Genomic DNA, 21,635 nt, shown 5'->3' with positions numbered 1-21,635 from the left:
TCTACGCTGCTCTGCTCCTCGTCGTCTTTGACCCACCGATCGCTGGGGCTATGCATAAGTGGAAATATTATATGCAGTGGATGGCTTCGTGCTTTAGCTTCTTGTGGGGGATAGCTGTGAGATCTCTGTTCTCCACTGTGGGCTTCTTCTGCAGGCAGAGAAGCCATTGCATGCTGCTGCTGCTGCTGCTGCTGCTTTCCCATATCACCTGGATGGATGCGATCTCCCTGACCGTGACCAGCTTTTTGTTCTTTGGGTTCTCTGCTATTGCATTGGCCATGTTTGGCTTGCTTAATTAATCCTCCTCCTCCTCCTCCTCCTCCTCCTCTGTACTTAAATTGAAGCTGTTGCTCAGATCTCAACTTCTGCAGCTCGGCGGCAGAAATCTTGGACAGAAGTAGTGCAAGAACAGTACCTGATCGGTGCCCCCAGAATGGAGTGGTCTCATATGAGCTCAGTGTGTCGAAAAGGTAGAGCAAAGCCTGGAAGCACAAAAAGAGGGATGAGGATGATACTACTCATCTGAACAAGCCAACACCATTAACGTATATGGCAGCATTCGTCTCTGCAGTATGATTACAGTAAGCAGATCCGACGACTCCACAACAAAAACGAATGAAGACAGGAGGAGTATATCAAAGTCTATTGCTCTGTCCCTTGTCCTGCTGTTCTTCCCCATCATAAATAATTGCACCACGTGAAGGTCTACCTATACGAGGAGAGAGAGAGAGAGAGGAGCAATTAATTCTTCGCCGGGAAGAGAGCCGGTGGCGCTGGCATTTACTGGGGGGGGCCAATTGACCGAAACACAACAACATTCCCAGTCCCGAAACCCTACACGGCGAGTGAAGCCGCAGCTGTCGGTGAAGGCAACGCCAAGGAGTCTCCACCAACACGACAATGCTCCGAGCTAAACTATTGCTGAACAGGCTCGCCTCTCAAACTCCACCGTTCCGATTCACGTACCACAACACAGACCGATGCATTCTTGCAATGGCTAAACAATTAATTGCCCATGCACTGTAAGGAACAAAAGGAATGTGAAAAGGATGCAGTCAAGTCTTGTTTCTTCTTCTTCCTCCGTGATGCCGGCGTTGGATACCGAGGAGTTGATGTGAATTAGCAGTGGAAAGTGACATGTCGTTTGAGATTCTAGGACAAGTAAGTGAGATAAATATCGATCGGAGGGACTGGCTTTTACTGCTTATCTTTTGTTCTCCCACCCACTTCTCTCCTCTCAGGGGAATCTAATGCATTCGTACCTTTGGAGGGAGAGATAAGATCTGAATGGCGAGAGATTAGGTCACGTGCTTGTGTCTGTGAAGGAGATTGATTATTATTGAGCTTCCACGAGGACGATGGTTGTTAGGGAGATCAACTTGACCTCACAGGAAGCAGCAGTTTACAGTCTGCTACCTCACATTATCTTCTACCTTCTCTGGCCGACAGCATTGCACCATAAACAGGTCTGCTGAGCATCGACTGATGCACGCATAATCCACCTGCTGAAACTTGATTGTTATTTGAAGCGGCCAGGAGGTGTTGATGGGAGGAGTGAGCAGAGACATGTAGGGAGCCACCGTCCCCATCGCTTTGCCTGCCTTTATTTTGCTGGGCAAGTAGTGGATGCAGGTTGGTCGAACATTGGCCTACCATTTCGTGGCCAGTGATCAAAGCTTCGGCTGCAAGTCATGTGCTATCTATCGCTGCTCCCATGGTGTTCGCCAGAAATCAAGATGGTGACAAAGTGACAAGGCCCGAAAGCCTCCAAAGTCATCATCCTCCAGCTGCTCTGTTTCTTCTGTTTCTTCTACAGAAACACCCCACCTGAGGCAGTTTTCCGGCAGATAATTACCGAGAGCAAGATGAGCATTCACAGATCCCTCTGTGTTCAACCATGTCTTGCAGTTGCAGGTGAAATGCACATCACTTGGGACTCATCGGCACCGATCGCACTTGATCTGTCATCCGTGCGAGTAGTTGTGACCAACAGTCCCTGTTCTTGAACACCAGCAGCAGCAGCAGCAGCAGCAGCATCAGCAAAGATATTTAACACCACCCGAGAGTGTGGATAATGCATGGGTCAAAACCCATGCAGAAGAGAAGACTGTCTTCCTCCCACTCGATTCAGAGGATGGCAGGAGGAGGCTTCAGATCTCAAGGACTCGTGGCTGGTGGTCCTCCATGGTGAAGAACTCAATGAACTCAGATGACTTTTATCGGGTGTTGGGCACCACTGCTTCAGGTGTGGAGACCACAACGCATCTCTGAAGGGACCGATGTGTACTTAAATCCATATCATTCTTGTCATCTCAACAAGTTACAGATTTTTCTGTAGAGCGAACTCTTCTTCACTCTACAACAAGTGAGAAGAAGAAGAAGAAGAAGAAGAAGAAGAAGAAGAAGAAGAATGAGATGCCAACTCCTCATATCTATTCTTTTTCTCCACTTAAATCCATCCCTGAGGAATAGGACCTGAGTGATCAAACATTACAGGACAAATTTATCCTATAAAAAAGAATCATCCCCAAGAATATAATCATCAAAAAAGAAAATGAGAACATAGGGATCGATTGATGTGGGGGCGGCGCAGCAGTTGTCATGCAGTAGAGAGTGGCACTGTAGCTTGCAAGAAAAAAGTATGTGTTGTAATGTCATGCACCGCCATGGCCATGCCATGTCCCTCGGTAGCATGGTGGCTCATAGGATCATGGCTGTCACCCGGCACTGTTAAGGATGTCAAGTCTTATCCTTCCATCACTCCTCCCCTCTTCCATTAGCATCATCCGGCCATGAGGAGGCAGCAGCAAGTGGTGGGTTCACCCACCCCACCCCCCTCTTGGTCCTCGGTGACAGTCCCACTCTCGCTTGTACTCTGCTTCAAATCAAATCACCTCTTTAATGGCTAGTGGAAAGGAAAAGGGTTTTGATAGGGGTTGGGGCAATCCTGGTGTCAGAAGGAGAACCGAGTAAAGAAAGGGAGGAGTAGAAAGATGGCATTCATTCTCCTGCTTGGTCTTGTCATTCCAATCTGTTTCTGGGTGTATTTTTATGGCTGCATTAGTAGAATCATCTTCCTGCGTCTCCATCGAAATTTGTGCTGGCATGGCCACCTTTTCTTCGGATGATTCAGGAGTCGAATTAGATGCCATCCAACACCAAACGAGCTTGATAATTACACGACTGTTGCAGAGCAAAATTGTGAGGCTTTCAGAACTGATGGGTGGGTTTTGGGACAGACAAAAGCCAATGGACTGCAAAATTTGATTGGTCTTCATGTGCACAAACACAAAGAGCAGGCTTGACTTTGCAGCAATCGGGAAGGACATGAGGGAGGGAGCCAATAAAATAGCATGGCAGCTTGCACTTTTTGTCACCTGAGAAGATGAAGCAGTGGTCAGCAGCACCTCATTTTGACTGGTGCCTTGACAATGACCCCTTCCCTTCTCACTTACACTTTAAGAGTGGTCCATGGTGAATGGCCAGTTTTAGGGTTTACAGAAGATGAAAGCCCGAGTAACTTTTCCGACCTCTGTTCATCGATCCACATGCATGCATGCAGCATGTGGTCCATCATGAATCGACTAAAATGTGATTCATCTCAACTCCTGGAGTTGCAGGCGATGATGCATGCCAAGCATGCATGCATACTGTTGCATGTTTCATATATGCATGCGTCCTGTATGTGTTAGGGTTAGGGTTACTGCGTGTTCGTGCATGCAGAGGGAGAGAGATAGATGATAGGAACAAGTCGAATGGAGGTGCTGCTCCGCCAACGTGAATGGTCTACCGCAAGTCATGATGAGTTAAGGTGGCATATGGGTCCGACATGAGGCAAGGAATGCGAAGGGTGATTTGCTTGCGGGGGAACACGAGGATAGATCCCACATGTTGGAGAGCAGCACCGGAGGCAGGAGATTAGCGCCGTGCATGCATGGCGATGTGGGTGTCACTGGTTGAGTCTGCTGAAGAGGGATCACACCACAGACCACCAAGAAAAGATGTCTTTCCTTCTCTCTTCCAAACCCTCCCTCCAATGATTGATGTGGTTGCACCATCTTCCTTTACGCCTGCAGAATCTCCACCCCCTCCCCCTTCTCTCTCGCTCTCTCTGACGTGGGTGTCTCATCCATCCCTTTCCACCACCCCTTTCAGCCTTGAACATGGCCTTTCCCTCTCTCTCTCTCTCTCTCTCTCTCAGATAAAGAGACTGCTCTGATCGTAACAACTAAGTATATGTTTCTACTTTTTGACCACCAAGAAGACAGACAGACAGACAGAAAAAGAGAGAGAGAGAGGGAGCAAATGTATTATTGAGCATTGATTTGATTTTGTTGGATTACTGCTACGCACAGGTGTTAGGTTTGGAATGACTCTGGCATGGCAGGGACATGATAGTGGTTATGGAGAACAAGAGAGAGAGAGAGAGTCGAAGGAGGGTGATGGATGAGGGCACAATAATGGTGGTGAGAGGGAGAAGGAAGGACATGGCTTTGTTGCAGGAGAAAAGGAGGCAGGCCTCAGAGGTTCAGATCCCTATCAGTGACACCTCTTTGACCATTGGTCTCCCACTTCCCATCTATCTTTCTCTCTCTTTCGATCTTTCTCTCTCTCTTCATCCTCCTGCATTTCACATCACACTCTGTATCCTCTTATCCATCTACTGCAGTGTCCTTCCAATCCGTTAACCGTTGTTGTAACGGTATACCTTCATGTTTTGTCCCCCCCTAATCAACATTTTAACGATCCTTCCACAGAAATTACAGTTTGGTCTTTTGTTATTTCTGATATCTGTCTCACATTTTGCAAGAATTTACAGATATAATTGCTTGTAATAGACATGACATTGTGCTTTTTAGTACATTCAATTAGGAGCTCAATACTCAATTTGGACACATTTTTTACCACAGTTGTAAATCAAATTTCTCACCATAATTTTCAGCACCATCAAGCCAAAAAATAGTTGAAGTCATGTTTGTAGAATAACCAAAGAGAAGTGAAAATGGGCAACAAACTGGAAGAAATGTTTATTGCAGTACAATCATGACAACATGCACCAATTGGTTTTGACCATTCCTTTTAAAGTTATTGTAAGTTGTACCGATGTTGATTAAATCCTATGCATAACATCTTATTTCCAATCAATCGTGGAAGCAGAAATCAAGAAGCATCCCATCAAAATCGAAGCTCAAATCCACTCGATTTGAAGGACTCCTAAACCCGTCGACGACAGCAGCAGCACATTTCAATGTTTTGCGCTCACCAGGGCCATGTGCTCGATCAGGTCTAGCACTCGGTTGCTGAAACAAAATGTTGAGTTTTAAGTTGCAGTTGCAGATTTGAAACATCGAGAACAGATAGAATGCGGATAGCTTAAGAGAACTGTCTTTATTCTCACCTGTAGCCCCACTCGTTGTCGTACCACGAGACGAACTTCATGAACGACGCACTTAATCCGATACCGGCCTTAGCATCAAAGATACTTGACCTGGAAATTTCGAATGGAGTTCTTGTAATAGTTCAGCACATATGCAGCAAGTCGAAGTCGCATAGAATGGTAAACCAAAATTTTACCTTGAATCACCAACAAAGTCGTTAGATACAACATCCTCGTCGGTGTAACCAAGTATGCCCTTTAGTGGACCTTCCGACGCGTACCTGAAGGATTCTCAAGCATTAGGATTTAGGAGTACATCTCAAGTGATGCTTGCAAGTAAATACATGAACGAAAACAAAAAGCAAGTCCAAACCCATATGACAATTTGGCCAAAGTCCACCCTGAACAGGATTTAAGCTGCTCAAAGTCAAGTTTGCATACAAGTTTCCATATGCATTGATATGAGCAATTATCTGGACAGAAGCATCTTTGTAGATGCTAACCAACTTATATCTATGGTCCAACATCAGTTTTTACAATTAATGTCAATCAAAAACTGCCACGCAAACTGAAGATTGTTAAATAAGGTGAAAACACCTTATCAACCCAAGTTAAAACTTAATAAATAAAAGAGCAAGCATAACTTCATGACCAGATAACTTGGTTTCCAAATTTTTATGCATATGACATAAAAACACTTGTGAAATGGAAATGTACGATACATAAAGCTCATCCCCTCAGTTTGCATTCTTAATCTGTAACCAAGGATAACTGGTCAAATGAAACCAGAGTAAATATGAAAGCAAATATCACCAGATGATGCTGTACTGATGTAAAAATGAAGCAATTTAAGTGTTGTTAATAGAAAATAAAGCAAAGACCACCTGAAGAAGATCAAACATTAGAAACAAATAAATGAAATGCCACACACAAATTGGAATTCAAAAGCACTGGATTTATGACACTTTCATATAAACAGGCATGATAGGTAGCAACCAATAAAGATGAAGACTGCAAAAACCTAAATCAGACATCATTGCATACTTAATTGCTGCCTTCACATCATCATATGAGGCGTTCTTCTCAAGTCGGCAAGTTAAATCAACAACAGAGACATTGGGCGTTGGAACCCTGAATGCCATGCCAGTCAACTTGCCATTTAACTCTGGAAGCACTTTCCCGACAGCCTGAAAATACGAGATGGAAGTTACTTCATGTGAAATTTATGATGCATGTCATTCCAATTTTTCAATTTTACCTTTGCTGCACCAGTTGAGCTAGGGATGATGTTTTGACCAGCACCACGGCCCCCTCGCCAATCTTTCATTGAAGGGCCATCAACAGTCTTCTGTGTTGCTGCAAAAGACCAAGGAAAGCCATATAAATAACATGATGGTGAAAAAAATTGCTTTCTGATAAATCATGAATCATGTTCCAATGGTTGTGTAAGAGAAGAAACCTGTAGTTGCATGAACAGTGGTCATAAGGCCTTCAACAATGCCAAACTCCTCATGGACCACCTGTATAATTTCAATTGGCTATTAATACGCATCTTGTACAATAATATGCTTCATATTGCATGAAGCTGAGGTCCCAAAAGACCATGATGAATATCCATATGACAAAGGAATCCCTTAAAACCACTAAATACAAATAGACTAAGGGAACTGCAGAAACCTATCAAGCCTCAGATATTTATGTGATTAAATATATATTAGACGTCATACCAAGGGTTCACTGAAAAAATGTCAGGTGCATACCTTGGCAAGAGGAGCAAGACAGTTTGTCGTGCAGCTAGCATTAGAAACAATATTCATGTTTGATTTGTAGTTCTTCTCATTTACACCAACAACAAACATAGGAGCATCAGCAGATGGAGCTGATATTACTACCTTTTTGGCACCGCCCTGATGAAAAATGTGAAAGAAAAATAAATTTGAAGTCCTTCATGCCCAATATGGAAACAAATTTCAGCACCAATAAGGACTACATAAAGAAATTGGAATATGAATAAGAATCAGGCAAACCTTCAAATGAGCTGATGCCTTATCCATTGTTGTGAAAACACCAGAAGATTCAACAACGTATTCAGCACCAAAATCACCCCAAGGAATTTCAGCAGGATCTCTGAAGAAGAATATTCAGTCACTCTTGGCTTCAAATTCGAAATATTCATATAAATTTCATTAAAAAAATGTTAGATGCCCTAAACAAAATCTCTCTATTGTATTCATGACTTGATTACAGTTACAATATCAAAATACTCAGCAACTACTTTTGTTTCTTAGAATGAAAGGACATGAACAACATGATCATTGATGGTCATTTATACCAAATAACAAGAAGTGCTTAAATATTTATTAACTTAACATATAATGCAATCTGTGGTCAAGTAAATCTAAGTCAGATCATAGTTAGGTACTAGCCGACTCAAAATAGAGTTTGACACATGCTTTCTATTTCTTGAGCATTCTTGAAAAATTTTCTTTGCTTTAATAGTAGGCTTAATGTATTTTAGAGTCATGTTTTGAGTTGTATTGACAAGTCATATTTTCGGGATAATTTAAGAAAAGTAAACCCAAAAGAAATCCAGTTTATGGGTTTTCTATGAGATTCATAAAATTAGGAAGTCCAAAAAAGAAAATGCCTTCCCTCAAGAAGATTTGCTTCCATGTTTGACTAATTTTTCAACCTAAAGTGTGTGTGTGAATATATATACATATGTACACACACACACACACAAAGATTTGTGTTTGGAACTAGTTTATAAGAGGAAAAGGAACAAGTTAACAATATTCCTACCATGATGAGCAACATAACTCACATCATACTAATCTTGAACTATATCAACAATACCTTTTGCTTGTAACTGCAATCCTTTTCCCATCGATTTCTAAGTTGGACCCATCCACAACCTTAATTGTTCCCTTGAAATTGCCATGTGTCGAGTCATACTTCAACATATATGCCTGAGAAAAGTAAATTGTCATTCTATTGGTTAATAACTCACATAATGGAAAATCCAAATAAGAAGAATACTCATGTTAATGTTAGAAAAATGATGAAGGCCTCAGTTAATATGCCAGATGTAGTTACAAAACATTTGAGTGGACTGCAGTACCTCAGAATCCATCCAACCATAGAAGATAGACAAATTATGTTCATGTGACTGGAGTTGTCCTATTCTTCTACTCTAAATTCATGGCAAAATTTGATCACGCTAATAAACATTAAGCAGAAATCATGTTCCATTCCAAACAGGCCACAAGCACTAAGTAGTGAGTTTGACAGACTTAGATTATGGCAAAGATATCTTTTCTTGGAATTCTGATCTTTTCACTGTCCTTTCAGAGACCCAAAAATTCAGCAAAATGATAAATGCTAGTTCTAGAGTATAAGGTGTCAAATATTTTTCTCTAGCAAAGGCTGCATGCTAAATATGGCTTTGCTGGGAGATCTACCACTATGACGATTAATGGTCTGTGAAAAAATAATACATGTGGCATGCTTTTCAGCAATAACATGACTCAATTTTAAGGATCAAAGTGCAGAGAAACAGGGGATCTAGCCAGCTGCTGGCTTGACACATCGGTTAATTTGTTCAAATAAAAGACTTCCAAAACTTGAATCTTGGCCCCAAGTATATTTTAGATTATGACCGCCAAACTATGTCTAGAACTCTTAATCTCCTGATACCTCTTTTGCAACTGCCCATCCCTCTACATTTACCCAGATACCCTCGATAATACATGTAAGACGCTATCAGACATATCACCACATCAGTAAACATGGCTCAATATTTGAACCTTGTTCAGGATACAATATTATCATATAGTTTTGCCCACTTTAAAACTTAAGCCATAAAAAAGGGAGACCACCTACAAGACCCAAAATATACATCACACACAAAAGGGAAAAAATCCTACGACTACCAGGGAGCACTAAAAATGATAGGAAATTGACTTGTCTAGTAACTATTAGTCCAAATAAATAAATTTAGCCCACTTTCCTTATACCTGAGAATGCAGTGGACTAATGCTAGAACTTCTTGCACCTACATAATCACAAAAATAAAGAAAAACCAATGGAATTAAAGAAAGTAATGAATCCTAACCATGTACTTAGCATCAATGAATGGATCATTGACTGCAACAACTTCAACATCATCTCTGGTGGTGGCAATGCGCAGGACAAGCCTTCCTATACGCCCAAAACCTGCATAAAAATACAAACCCATTCATCAGAGATATGTAAGAAACATCTAAAACAAGCTTCCGTATAAAGCAAAAAATCTTCATGATTGAAGAATGCAAAACAGAGATCCAGGGTTCACATAATCTGAAGGATATTTACAGCTTTTAGAATTCTATCCATGATGGGACTTCAATTCATCATCTTTAAATGAATGAACCAAAACTATTAAAATGAATAAATATGACAAAAATTTGAATCATACTGTCATAGGAACCAGACCTGTCCTCTTGGTGTTTCATTTAGGCACTTAGTAGCTACAGTGATACATTCATAGGAACGACTTCGAAGCCAATAAATCTTTTTGTGCTCTAATATTTCTCTAGTGAAATTTTATTCTAGACTAGTTGGCCAGCACTCAATTGACGATCAAGTAATGCAAAATAAGTCTTTCGAATGATAATTTGACAAAAAGTTCTTGATGTTTATAACAAAACTGACAACAAGTTAGCTCACACTTCCAATGGATACAAAAAAGCATAACTTTGACTAAGCATATTGTGGTGGCTGATCTCCCTAGATGATAATTTAAATTCTTTGCACCACAATTTGGAGGCACATTGGTTACCAAAAAGATGTTACAATATTGAATCACCGAAAAGGCCTGCAAAGCACAAGTTTAAATAAGGCAGAGCTACTTTCAAGTGACTAAAGATGTGCTTAAGAAGCATGTTGTAGAAATGATTCAAGAGATTCTCTTTAATCTCTATGGGATGTCTCTATGCATAAAACCTCTCATTGCGGCAGGTCAAGACATGGCCTTTATGTCAGGCAAAGACAGAGTTTGACAGAAAGAAGTACACCTCATGAGCAATTACCTTTGTGGTCAAAGGTCTGCACTTTCTTTAATGTTAAAATCTCAAAATCCGTCCTTGTTACTTATTAAAATAAATGATGGCGAAGGGAAGAGGTTCAGTTATCTTAATGATAAAAATGGAGAGTTCTGTATTAAAGATGGGCATTTGAAAAATGAAAAAATTGAAACCCTTTACACTCACAAGCTGAATGGAGACAGCAGAACAACAGCCTGTTGATAATTGTCAATAGCACAATTTACAACCAATAGTTAACAGTAAAACATACATGTTTTAAATTGCTAAGCATGATGAAATATATAGTTGTTAAATCTACAATTGAACTGACCGTTTATGCCAATTTTTGTCCTTCCACCACTTGAAGACCCTATAAAAAGAGCACCAAGAAAAAGAAATTGTTACAAAAGTCCCCTACCGCAGATGAGTTGTACATCAATTCGTTTTTGCTTGTTTTTTCCTTTAAACGCATTCGATAAAGTATCAAAACTTACTTCTAACAGCAGGAGGGACCTCGGTTGCTGTGGCTTTGACTGGCTGAATGCCTCTTGCACGCGATCTCCTGTGCATATTAGCAAAGTCTTTGTTAGCTCACCCCTACAAGGTAAAGTTAGCAGTCGAACCGACAGAATTAGACATCAGAACTTAACTGTGATGAGTTCGCTTCCACGGAAGGAAGTGCAGAACCCAAGACACTTGAACGAATCTCAACCGATTTAGGACTCCCCACGCAAGATATCTGATCCCGAACAAGATTAACGAAAAAAAGAGAGAGGACGGTGTAAGAATTAAAGATTAAGTTACATAATAAAAAAAGATCATAGTCCATCAACAAATGACCATAAGAAATATTACATGGTAAAGTTGCAATTTTTAGCTCAACAAAGGCAAACAAAAGGTACTTTATATCACGTTGGGCGAGAAGTGATCATTAGAATAAGAAAAGATACGTAAATTTGCATTCTTTCGCCAAAATAAGATCAAAGAGTAAGTGATTTTTAACAGTATCATTAAACCGAATCAGGAATTAGACTCATGACAGTAATCCAATAAAAGCAGGAGAAAAGAGATTCTTTCTTTTAGCTAAATGTTCAACAAAATCAACAGCAAAGACCATCAGACGGAGAATGGGGAGGACGAGACCTTGAATGACGCCGGAGCCAGAGTCCCGCAACCGGAGGGAAAACAATCGCGGGATCCACCGAGCGCCGAAGTCGCGGATCTGAGGAGACTCGAGAACGCCATCGAAGGGCTTCCCCTCTCTCTCTCTCACTTTCTTCTCCTCTCCCCCCAACCCCAAATGAAGGCCCAAAAGAACGAAGGGCGAACGCTAGAAAGGATGCAAGACAGGAAAAAGGAGCGATCTTTCACTTCCTTTATAGGGAGGAGTAGGGTTTGGCGAGTGGCAGCTTCCTCCCTTCTCGGGCGGCGTTCTCCATGCCTTGAAATGCTAATCCCACGCCCCGTTTCTGCCATCCGCACCCACGCACGTGCTACGCGTACGCATCCGGAAACGAGTTGGAATTTGTCGTCGCTTAATGTGGAATTCAATCCCAAAAAATAGCAAACGCCGAGCATTAAAATCATCAATATAATCATCTATAAAAATAATTAATTTGTTTTTTTACATATTTTCTAAATTACATAAATGCCCCTTCGTAAGTAAAATAAAGGCACGTGAGTTTAGCAAACAGTTCGAGCGGGTTTGGTGGGGCGGTCGGGACACCGGTAGGTGGCTCGGGCGCTAAGTTTAAAGCACAGGTGTCCGCGTAAAGCAGTGAAGCGACTCATCTCCAACCGCTGATGCCATGGATTTCGACGGCTGAGATCAAGTGGCACAGGTGGTCTCGTCCCCGGCCGATCGAACGGCCGAGGACTCGCACGTGACACCGGATCAAGCTGATCCAACGGTGCAGAGCAGCGGACGAAGGACAACGAACAGCTTCGGCACGTGCGGGAAACAATAAGTCGTCGACCAGGTCGGTCAACCGTGGAGTCAAAATTACTCGTTCGACGTGGTGGGTGAAGTCAACATTGTCTCCACCAACCGTGTAATCTCTCTGTCACACTAAACTTTAATGAGTGCATGTTTCGGCAAAGAAATGCATGAGAGACAATTAATCTCACACCATCTGCGGGCTTTGATTGTTAGTTACGGCTCATCAGATTTGACCAACAACGACACCAATCGCTAAGGTCAACCATAATTCACACGATTTCAGTCTGACAAATATGGTATTAATGCATGAGATACAGCGAATCCCACATCTCCCGCAGACTACGATTAGTCGTATATACATTACAACTCATCAGGATTGGCTGACATCAACAGCCAAGACCTTGAGGAAGACAGGAGAAGAGAAAAGTCAACCATGGCCAAGATTTCAAGTCAAAAACCTCACAAGATCAACTATACATAGAATACCTGACCCACATTCAACAGGCTCTCATGAGGGACATTAAACATCACACTGTTCTCCCTGCAAATCCTCCTGAGGAAAGCATATATGTAATTCACAGCGACCCTCTTGACGATCCCGGAATCCCTCCGAGCCCTCACGATGGTGTTTCCAAGGATGTGCACCACCCCGGCTTCCTTGCACCGGTTCAAGAACTCCAGCTCCTCCCCTGGTCTCTGGCTCGTCTGCCCCGAACACCTCATCATCAGACTGCTCCCACATTGTGTAGATTGGGAGGGGATGATCGAGTCGAGTGACGAAGATGCACCAGACTCCAAAGTGGAGAAAAGTGTGTTGCCACTGCCGCCCTCCGTAACCAACAAATCGATGGACTTCTTCATGGATTTCCTGGTCTGCTGCTCGCATGTGCTGTATTCATCTGAATCCGAGTATCCTTCCATCATACTCTCGAGTCGAACAAAGAGACAGAGACTGTCGAAGAGCAGCTTCTCAAAGTCATCATCCTTCATATGATGATCCTTGTATCCATATCTTGCGACACAGCGAAACATATGAAAATTCTTCGGTCCTATCCTTTTCACAAGGACCCGTTCCTCCATTGGCACGGTGTGTACAGGAAGGTACCTGACACAAACAAAGACGACGACGGAGTGGATAGCAGGTAAATTAGTTATGAAGTGAGAAAAGATGTGTGGGACACCGTTTGTCAGCTCGGTGTACACGAAGCCGATTCCAGGAACTCGGACTAAACCCAAGCTGGGACCTAGGCCCAGGATCCAGGCCATGGGCACCCTGCTGTGCGACTCAAACTCAAACCGCTTGACGGTGCCATAGTGCCATATGTACATGATGGCGAGGAATGCTGCAGCGATAACAAGAGGGACCCAACCACCTTGGCCTATCTTGAATAGCATAGCTGAGAAGTATGGGAGCTCCACCAACAAAGATAGGCCTGTGAAGATAAAGACTAGGATCCAGTGGCTTCTCCAAACCAACAGCATTATTGGGATCATGAGGAATGTTGTCACCAGCATCACTGTCACAACTGCAGTTCCTGTTCATAAACTAGAAAGTTCATCATGCTTGTCTGACAAAACAACCAAATATTAAATTGGGTACTTCGAAGTAATTAACAACACGACAAGGACCGTGCAACCAGTTGAAACTAGGATTTTCACAGTTGTAGTAGTTGAAGCTTGAAATGATTCAAGTGTTACTTTTGCACAGATTAACATTGGGTCTTGAAAAAGATGCAATCCGTCATTTACGGAACTTTTTCCATATTAGTTGTTGTCTACAGCACCCCTGAGTTATTTGCTACTACTAGTTAGTAACTAGGATTTTCCGCTGCTAATGCAATTTTTGGTGGAGTCTTGTCAGCCCAAAAAAAGCCATGGAGCTGAATGTTACTTTGAGCATCATTTGCTGAATCCTCGATTATCTAAATACTTATCCCTGAGTTCTGTGTTTTATAGATTCTATTTCCATTTCATGCATATTTAGTCTATATCTTACTAAAACATGAACCAATAATTGAGGTTCTACAGCATGGGTTCATGATGAACAAGGTTTAAATTTCTGTAACACAGGTTCATGTTGTGCACATCTAAAGTGGAATGTGACATCATACAGTATGGCTGCCATGCCATCACAGGCGTGAGACCAAAAAAAAGATGGTAAGGGTGAGTCCTGAACTGATCGGATAGCAACCAAGCAAGAAGAAAAAAAGCATCTCCAGCTTCTCTCAAGATTATCTTATTATCATTCATTTTATTTCCATAGGAGGTTGGAATTGAATTCCTATCATCATCTCTCACTTTGTTGTTCCCACAACACCAGCTCTCAGTGCCAGTTCACAAAAGCCACAAAGAAGGATGAAAAGAGAATGATGAAAAGAGTACCAAAAAGACTTGGTTTAGCCCACTGGACCCATAATAATGGCTGATGCACAAAGAGAATGATGAAAAGAGTACCAAAAATGGGAAAGACGAGGGGTTTATGTTACCTGTTTCTCCCAGCGAGCCACACTACAAGATTGCAAGGGTGAAAATATTTACAGGATGAATCGCATAGGTAACTTTTATTTTACAGTTTAATGGCAGCTTTCCTATCAGCTGTCAATAGACTATCGAATCAACGGTTTTCTTAGGGTGAAAACTGTTTAGTTGCTCATGACTTCAACGTAGCATACATGAATGATGGATGCAATCAAGGTTTTAAATACTAATTTGACTGGTACAACTGAGCAGTATTACCTGTCCGACCAAGGACAAGTACCAGACTATATAGTTCGGTACTAATCGGAATTTTATCTTCTTATCCTCCATGATATCAAATGCTACAGGTCTATATACCGTCCATTATACAGTACTAATCCAAGTAAGGTGTCAAAATAGGTTCCGGGCCCAGATTTTAAACCTTGGTCCTTATACATATGATAGTGTGGTAAACATGTCTAAAAACTACCATTTCCAAAAATGTTTCCAGAATTTGCTCAACATCTAAGAAAGGATGGCTCATATTTGAAGATAACTAGATGCCTAGCAATGGAAATCATATTGATAAGATATAAAAATCTAGCTGGCTGCCAATACAAATCTGGAGCAAGCATGGAAAACATGCCATCGAATGAAGTCAGCTTAAGGTAGAATCACACAACAGAGGACATTTGAGAACTTCACTGAGGTAATTAAGTTCTATGTATCTGCAAACACAATTGAGACAAGGTAGAGCAATTTATATTGCAGTTATATGGAGAAACCTAATTGGTAGACTAGTAGTCCAGAAAAGCTTGTTTTATAGAAAGGAAATCCAAAATCTAGTCAAAAAAAGAAAGATATCCTAAATCTAGTCATAATCTGGTGACACCTTAAGTTTAGTCAAAAGTGCCTTCTTTGCAGTTGCCATCTCGCATTCCTTGGGCCTCTCACTTGTCTTTTTATATATTCAGCTCTGGTTGAAGGAAGTTCAAGTACTGATTATATATGGGATTACTACTCTAAAACTACAATGATACTAATAAGATTATGGCAATGCTAGTAAGGTAATCACTAAAGCATATAACTCGTAAGTATATTAACTGAATATCTTATGTAGTGGATGCTCTGTGAAATTATCACAAGCTTACCATATGCATTTCCAATTTGACTTTGATTTTTGAATCCAGCTGTAACAGCTATGCAGAGAACCATAAGCACCCAATTAATGTCTGGAATGTATATCTGCCCAAGGAAATTTTTTGATGTGTGCACAACTTTGACCCTGGGGAAACAACCAAGTGCAAGTGCTTGCTTAATAATTGAAAATGTCGCAGATATGGTTGCTTGACTAGCAATCACTGCTGCTGCTGTTGCAATGATAAACGTCGGCCAGTAAATACCATCTACAAGGATAGAAAACATCACCGACCGCCCACAAAGAAAGTACAGGACTCAAAGAAACTTATAAGCATCAGAAGGCACCTGGAATGGATCGATAAAAAGCATCAAAAGCTTGACCATTGTTACTAACAATATAAGCAGCTTGTCCAGTATATGCCAAAAGAAGACAAGGAAACACAACAAGAGTGAAAGCAATCTGCATTAAGAGAACATATAAGTACAAGTGGTAGTTGAGAATTGTTCATGATTAATCAGAGTATAATGCAATTTACCTGAATCGAGAGAACAGGGAAATAAGAAAGATCAGCAAATAGTGCTTCTGTCCCTAAAAACAATTCCATGACAGAGAAGTTATCTTCTGTATATTTGTTAAAGCAGAACCAGAATCGACTTCAACGATATTCTATGCAAAAGATATGACAAGATGGAAGATAGCTGCATCATATTCTAAAACTAACCAGTTATACTAAGCATAATTCCTCCAAGAGAGATCCAACTATTACGCTTTCCTCGTCTAAAATACCGAAAAATGAAAACTGGATTATAAGCCTTCAGGACCGAGTTGTCATACTTCCATATGTTCAGGGCACCAATTGCACCAATTAATAGAAACCAGAGGACCACAACAGGAGCAAAAAGCCATCCAACTTTGTTCGTACCATAGTGTTGAATGCTAAACAATCCAACCAATATGACAACCGCAACAATTGTAGACACATCTGAGACAAAGAAACATGAAAATAAAGAAGCAATTCATGTTGAATAATTCAAATAATTATTGCAAATAATTCAAAATATTATCTAAAAAGACATTGTCGGGATGCTATTTCACAACAATTGATTGTTCCTCGCCTAAGTTTCAGAAATCAAGGTGGCTTAGTATAAAAATAACATGAGTACAGATAAAGTCATCAAAAAAAGAAATAACTAAGTTCAGAGGAGTACTCTACCATTGGTAATTTTTGGATCCTCAACTTTTATACCACCTGATGCTGAAAGAACTGAAAAAACATAAACGTCCATGTTAGAACGCTAGATGCATCAGTAGATTAAGCACCCACAACCAAAATATTAATAAATGTCTTCAACTTATATTGTTATGCTAGACAAGCATATCTAAAATCTAAAAATATACAGAAAACTAGCAAATATCAATCAAGAATTTGATTTCATGTTGTAATATCCAATGTCATCGCACAAGCATCTTCCATGAACATCTGATATATGCTACATCTTTGGTATAATCCATGAACAAGATGAGATCAAATATTCTTAGGATGAACATACTCCTGTTTGTGCATTTGACATTAATGCACTGATCCGGTTACAAAACATAATCAGCTTTTTTCTTCTCAGTGGTTTACCATTTCCAGAACTTTACCTGATAGACCTCATGAATCTTCTCATGAGACCCCTCTCTTTCAATCACTGGAACTGTCATTCCATGATTGACCTCCTGCAGACATTTTCCATAGAATTGGCAGATTTTGTTCTCGAGCATCTGAGGAAGGGATGTTAAAGACCGAAGCTTTCAGAGGGTGGTCACTGATAGAATATCTGTTAGAGAGGGGGGCACAGTGGGGGAAGGCCCTCGTCCAAGAAATATGTGTATGTACATATGTGGTTGAGCTAGTATTGTAACACGTGATCAATGTCCCAGTCCAGTTAGGGCAAAATGAGGACCTAGAGCATACTTAAATTCATTTTTTAAAAAAAGCAATACAATTTATTGGCCAATAGGTTTGAGGCCTCAGTTGCACAATACACCTCTCTATCTCTCTCTCTCTCTAAAAAACAAAACTAGCTTTTGTTATTGATTTGTCATTTAGAAAATATGAAGTATGTAAACATACTAACAATGTGCGTGTAGCACCTATAAGTCTCTTGTGCAGAAATTTTTCTAAAAGAAGAAAGACACAAACAAAGGAAATAGGAATTTGCATTGTTCCATAGTTCAAGATGTCATTTGTCGTGAGGTTTATATTGGTTTATTGAGCATGTACCTATTTAATCCATTTCTTAAGATAGAAAAACAAAGTCAACAAATGACAGTTCCTCCCTTAGAAAATGATATGAGAGCTGTAAACTGTAAGGGAAAAGTGGAATAAATTTTTGATTTTAAGATGAAGTTTGTGATAGGTTGCAGTTTTGAGGAGGAAACAATTGGTAATTATGAATCCTCAGTAACTCCTGAAGCCAAATATATACTTGTAGCATACATCAAAAGCTTGCAACAAGAGACTGAAGATAGTACCTTCAGTATAGATTGGAAATAGTAGTGCTCAAAACAAGAATGAGCTTCATAATTAGTGCAAAGAGTTCAGGTAATCCAGACAAAGGGGAAAAATATTGATCATGAAGAGTTGACAATTACGAAGAGTTAACAAAAGAACTTGCCTGATATAGCAGGAGTAAGAATTCCATCTCCAATTGCCATACATGTACCAATGAGAACAAGAAATAGAATAGCATTCTTTTTATATGCATGTGCTTCCAACCATTTCTTGACCTTTGCAGCAAGTGAACCTTCATCATAAGTGTGACGACTGTATGTTGTTAGCTGTTCATCGGTTCTGTGTTGATTAGGAAGGGTAATTATTTTCGCATGGCGACAGAGTAGTGAATAAAGAGCAAAAGTACCACCTGCACATTATAAAGCAGAATTATTATTATTTACCTAAGCATGAACAAAGAGATAAGTAAAGAAGCCTACCAAAGAAAGTTACCAATGTATCAGTAACAATATTAATTTTCAATTTCTGGAATATATTTTAGCTTCACACAGAGGTTAATCAGCAGTTCAAAGACATCAGCTTTGTTGAAGGAGCACCCACCCATGGCTATGCACTAAATTCACAGTTATGTTGACTTCTAGTAGAATATCTAGCTAAACCATCACCTTTGACAAAATATTTGCGTACGGAACCTTAATATTGCATTTATTTCAATCTGCCTTGATAATTGTATGACATGAAAATGCAGGCAAAAACAAGGTTGGGTCAAATATTTAAGTTTGCCTACAATAAAATTCAAAAATTAAACTTTAGATTTCATATTTTAGATTTTTCCTAGATTTTGGCAGCAAAGGACATTGTATGGGTTCAAACAAAGAGTGTTGGTTAAAGAAACAACAATATTTGTTTCTCGTACATTAGGTTGGGCAAAAGGAGGTGATATATTAGCACAGCAAACTCATATTTCACATGGTTTTCCTGACTTTTTACTACTTTAATATTTACAAAGACGTGATAAAAATTATAATAATGCATGATCAGATCCAACCTAAGAACCCTCTAAAAGTTATGATATGACCCTGAATTTGAATGTATGATCTAACAGAAATATCTAACCATCTAACAAGCAAACTAAAAAGTTTGGTGGAGAAAATTTTTTTTATATGCTGCCAGATCTTTTGGAAACAAATACTGTGAAATTAGAAAGGAAACAAAGGAATGAATTTACTCCATTCTTGATACATCGATGTCTTGTTTTCATATAATCCTCATTTAGAGTACAACTAGACCAGATCAAAACATACTAATTTGATTCAGCTTGACTTCAAAAAGTGCTTGCCACTAGTTTAAGAAAACTGAAAAGCATGACCTTAGTTTCAACTCTACTTTCTATTGTTACAAATCAAACCAAACACAGAACATGCTTATGTACAAAGAATAATAATTTTTCTACCCGATATGAAATTGATGCCTTTATTTTCAGCCTCTTAAAATGAAACATGGAAAGATGATGCTTTTTGTTGGACATCTTTTTCTTTAGAAAAGCATTAAGGTACCTCAGCAGCATACCATTGTTATAATTTAGTTAGAATTTGGTTTCAAGGTCCATTTTCTGTATATATAAAGCCCAAAATTTTTGATAAGGGCTTCAAATTAACAATATAAAAGACAAAGTCTAGATTCAAAAGGGTATATCATACTAATTGTAGCAATTATAATTTACAAGTCAAACGGAGAGTGATGGCTTACCTTGACCATTGTCATTTGCTCTCAACACAACAAAAACATATTTAAGGAGTGGGACGAGCGTGAGTGAGTATATAATTAAAGAAAGTGCACCGACAACATCCTCCGTGTCTTCAACCCTAGAAGGAAATGTATTGTGGAATACATACAATGGTGATGTCCCTAAATCTCCAAATACCACACCAAGGCTTTGAAATGCGAGCCGTAAAACCAAAATGGCTGAGAACTTCTGGAGACAGAAAAGGAAGCTCATCAACGTGCATAAATAATTGAAGATATCAAGTAACAGATATATATATATACACACACACTTGAAAGTCAGGAGACCATATTTTGGTTACCAAAAAATTCAGCGTCATAATAAAAACTAGAGAAAGACCTGCAAATTGAACCACAAACGCCACGGTCAAAAGTTATTTTCTCCTGGCATGTTATTCGTGTCCGCGACCAAAGTTTTAGTTCTCTAGATCACTATTTTTAAGAAATTACAAAAGTTATGTCTATTCCTAGTTATATCAAGAAATTCTCAGAGAGATAGCTTCGCGGTCTTCCTATGGTCACATAAACTGGTAACCGCAGACCAGAGACAAGTAAATAACCCTGAAGTGGCTAACTTATGAGCGGCATGCGACACCATTTTTCATCAGGTAGGAGTTAGGTCACCATCAAAGGTATTATACTCGGGCAAAAATGAACTGTGAGATTTTTTATTCACAGACCATAAGATCTTGTTACAAATGAAAACAATGAGTGACGGAATTCGAAAGAAAGAGAATGGGCGGTCTTCTAAACTGGTAAAGGAAGAGAATGATCTTTATATAAGATATGAAAGAATTGAACAGTGCGATCATGCGTACCTTTTCTTGGTACATGTTCCTAAGCCTGCCAGCTTCTTCATCCATCGGCTGGTCAAGATTCTGATCCAAATCCCACATGCTCCCTTTACTTTCCACATTCACCGGCACGGACTCCATGAGACCCGACGCTCGACCTCACGACCAACCGACATACAGGGATCAGGATCCCTCCATCCCGCTACAAAAGGACAGCTTTTCCTCGACGAGCAGGAAAACCATGAAAAGTCGCTTAATTCAGATCAAGATTTCAAATTTAGAGCAGAAACCTAAGAACCCAGACTACTCCAGATAACAGCACCATAGAAAACGATCGAACACTCTGCGGGCACGAATCCCGATCTCCGAAACCACGGCTTTAGGTTCAAGAACAGCGAGGAAGCCCGAGCGGGAGAGGGGGCGAAGGTGCCGTTTTGATCAGCTCGGGGTGCTCAGCAGAGGGGAGGAGACTGAGATTTGGAGGGAGGGAAGAAAAAGGAATGGAGGTTGAGAAATGGTGGGATCGGAGAGGGGAAAGACCGACCGGGGTTTTGTACTGCCGCTGCCATCACAGTGGCTTTG

The 21,635-nt window shown here is 40.3% G+C and overlaps 2 protein-coding genes across 3 annotated transcripts; both read right to left on the bottom strand.

The window, feature by feature from the left end:
- Positions 1–4,960: 4,960 nt before the first annotated feature.
- On the bottom strand, positions 4,961–11,828 carry LOC103995602 (glyceraldehyde-3-phosphate dehydrogenase GAPCP1, chloroplastic). Its single transcript, XM_009416223.3, has 14 exons — positions 11,584–11,828; positions 11,091–11,179; positions 10,935–11,002; positions 10,772–10,810; positions 9,492–9,592; positions 8,234–8,346; positions 7,405–7,504; positions 7,138–7,284; positions 6,837–6,897; positions 6,636–6,733; positions 6,422–6,564; positions 5,575–5,658; positions 5,399–5,488; positions 4,961–5,300 (listed from the first exon to the last, which is right to left on the bottom strand). The coding sequence occupies exons 1-14, from the start codon at positions 11,683–11,685 to the stop codon at positions 5,246–5,248; spliced, it is 1,290 nt and encodes a 429-aa protein (XP_009414498.2). The 5' UTR covers positions 11,686–11,828; the 3' UTR covers positions 4,961–5,245.
- An 804-nt stretch (positions 11,829–12,632) lies between these two features.
- LOC135646090 (probable potassium transporter 11) lies at positions 12,633–21,635 on the bottom strand. 2 transcript variants are annotated; one of them, XM_065165234.1, is made up of 9 exons: positions 21,078–21,635; positions 20,224–20,446; positions 18,638–18,883; positions 17,191–17,241; positions 16,699–16,959; positions 16,513–16,565; positions 16,322–16,436; positions 15,988–16,242; positions 12,633–13,914 (listed from the first exon to the last, which is right to left on the bottom strand). In XM_065165234.1, exons 1-9 carry the CDS (start codon positions 21,192–21,194, stop codon positions 12,851–12,853), a joined length of 2,385 nt encoding a protein of 794 aa, XP_065021306.1. In that variant the 5' UTR covers positions 21,195–21,635; the 3' UTR covers positions 12,633–12,850. The 2 variants fall into 2 exon arrangements, with proteins under 2 accessions (XP_065021306.1, XP_065021305.1); XM_065165233.1 differs by having other exon boundaries at positions 20,224–20,449; positions 21,078–21,634.

This window comes from Musa acuminata, chromosome BXJ3-8 (genome assembly GCF_036884655.1).
Source record: "Musa acuminata AAA Group cultivar baxijiao chromosome BXJ3-8, Cavendish_Baxijiao_AAA, whole genome shotgun sequence".
NCBI classification, from domain to species: Eukaryota; Viridiplantae; Streptophyta; class Magnoliopsida; order Zingiberales; family Musaceae; genus Musa; species Musa acuminata.
Note: the sequence above shows the minus strand (reverse complement) of the source record. Positions and strands in the feature narration are given on the sequence as shown.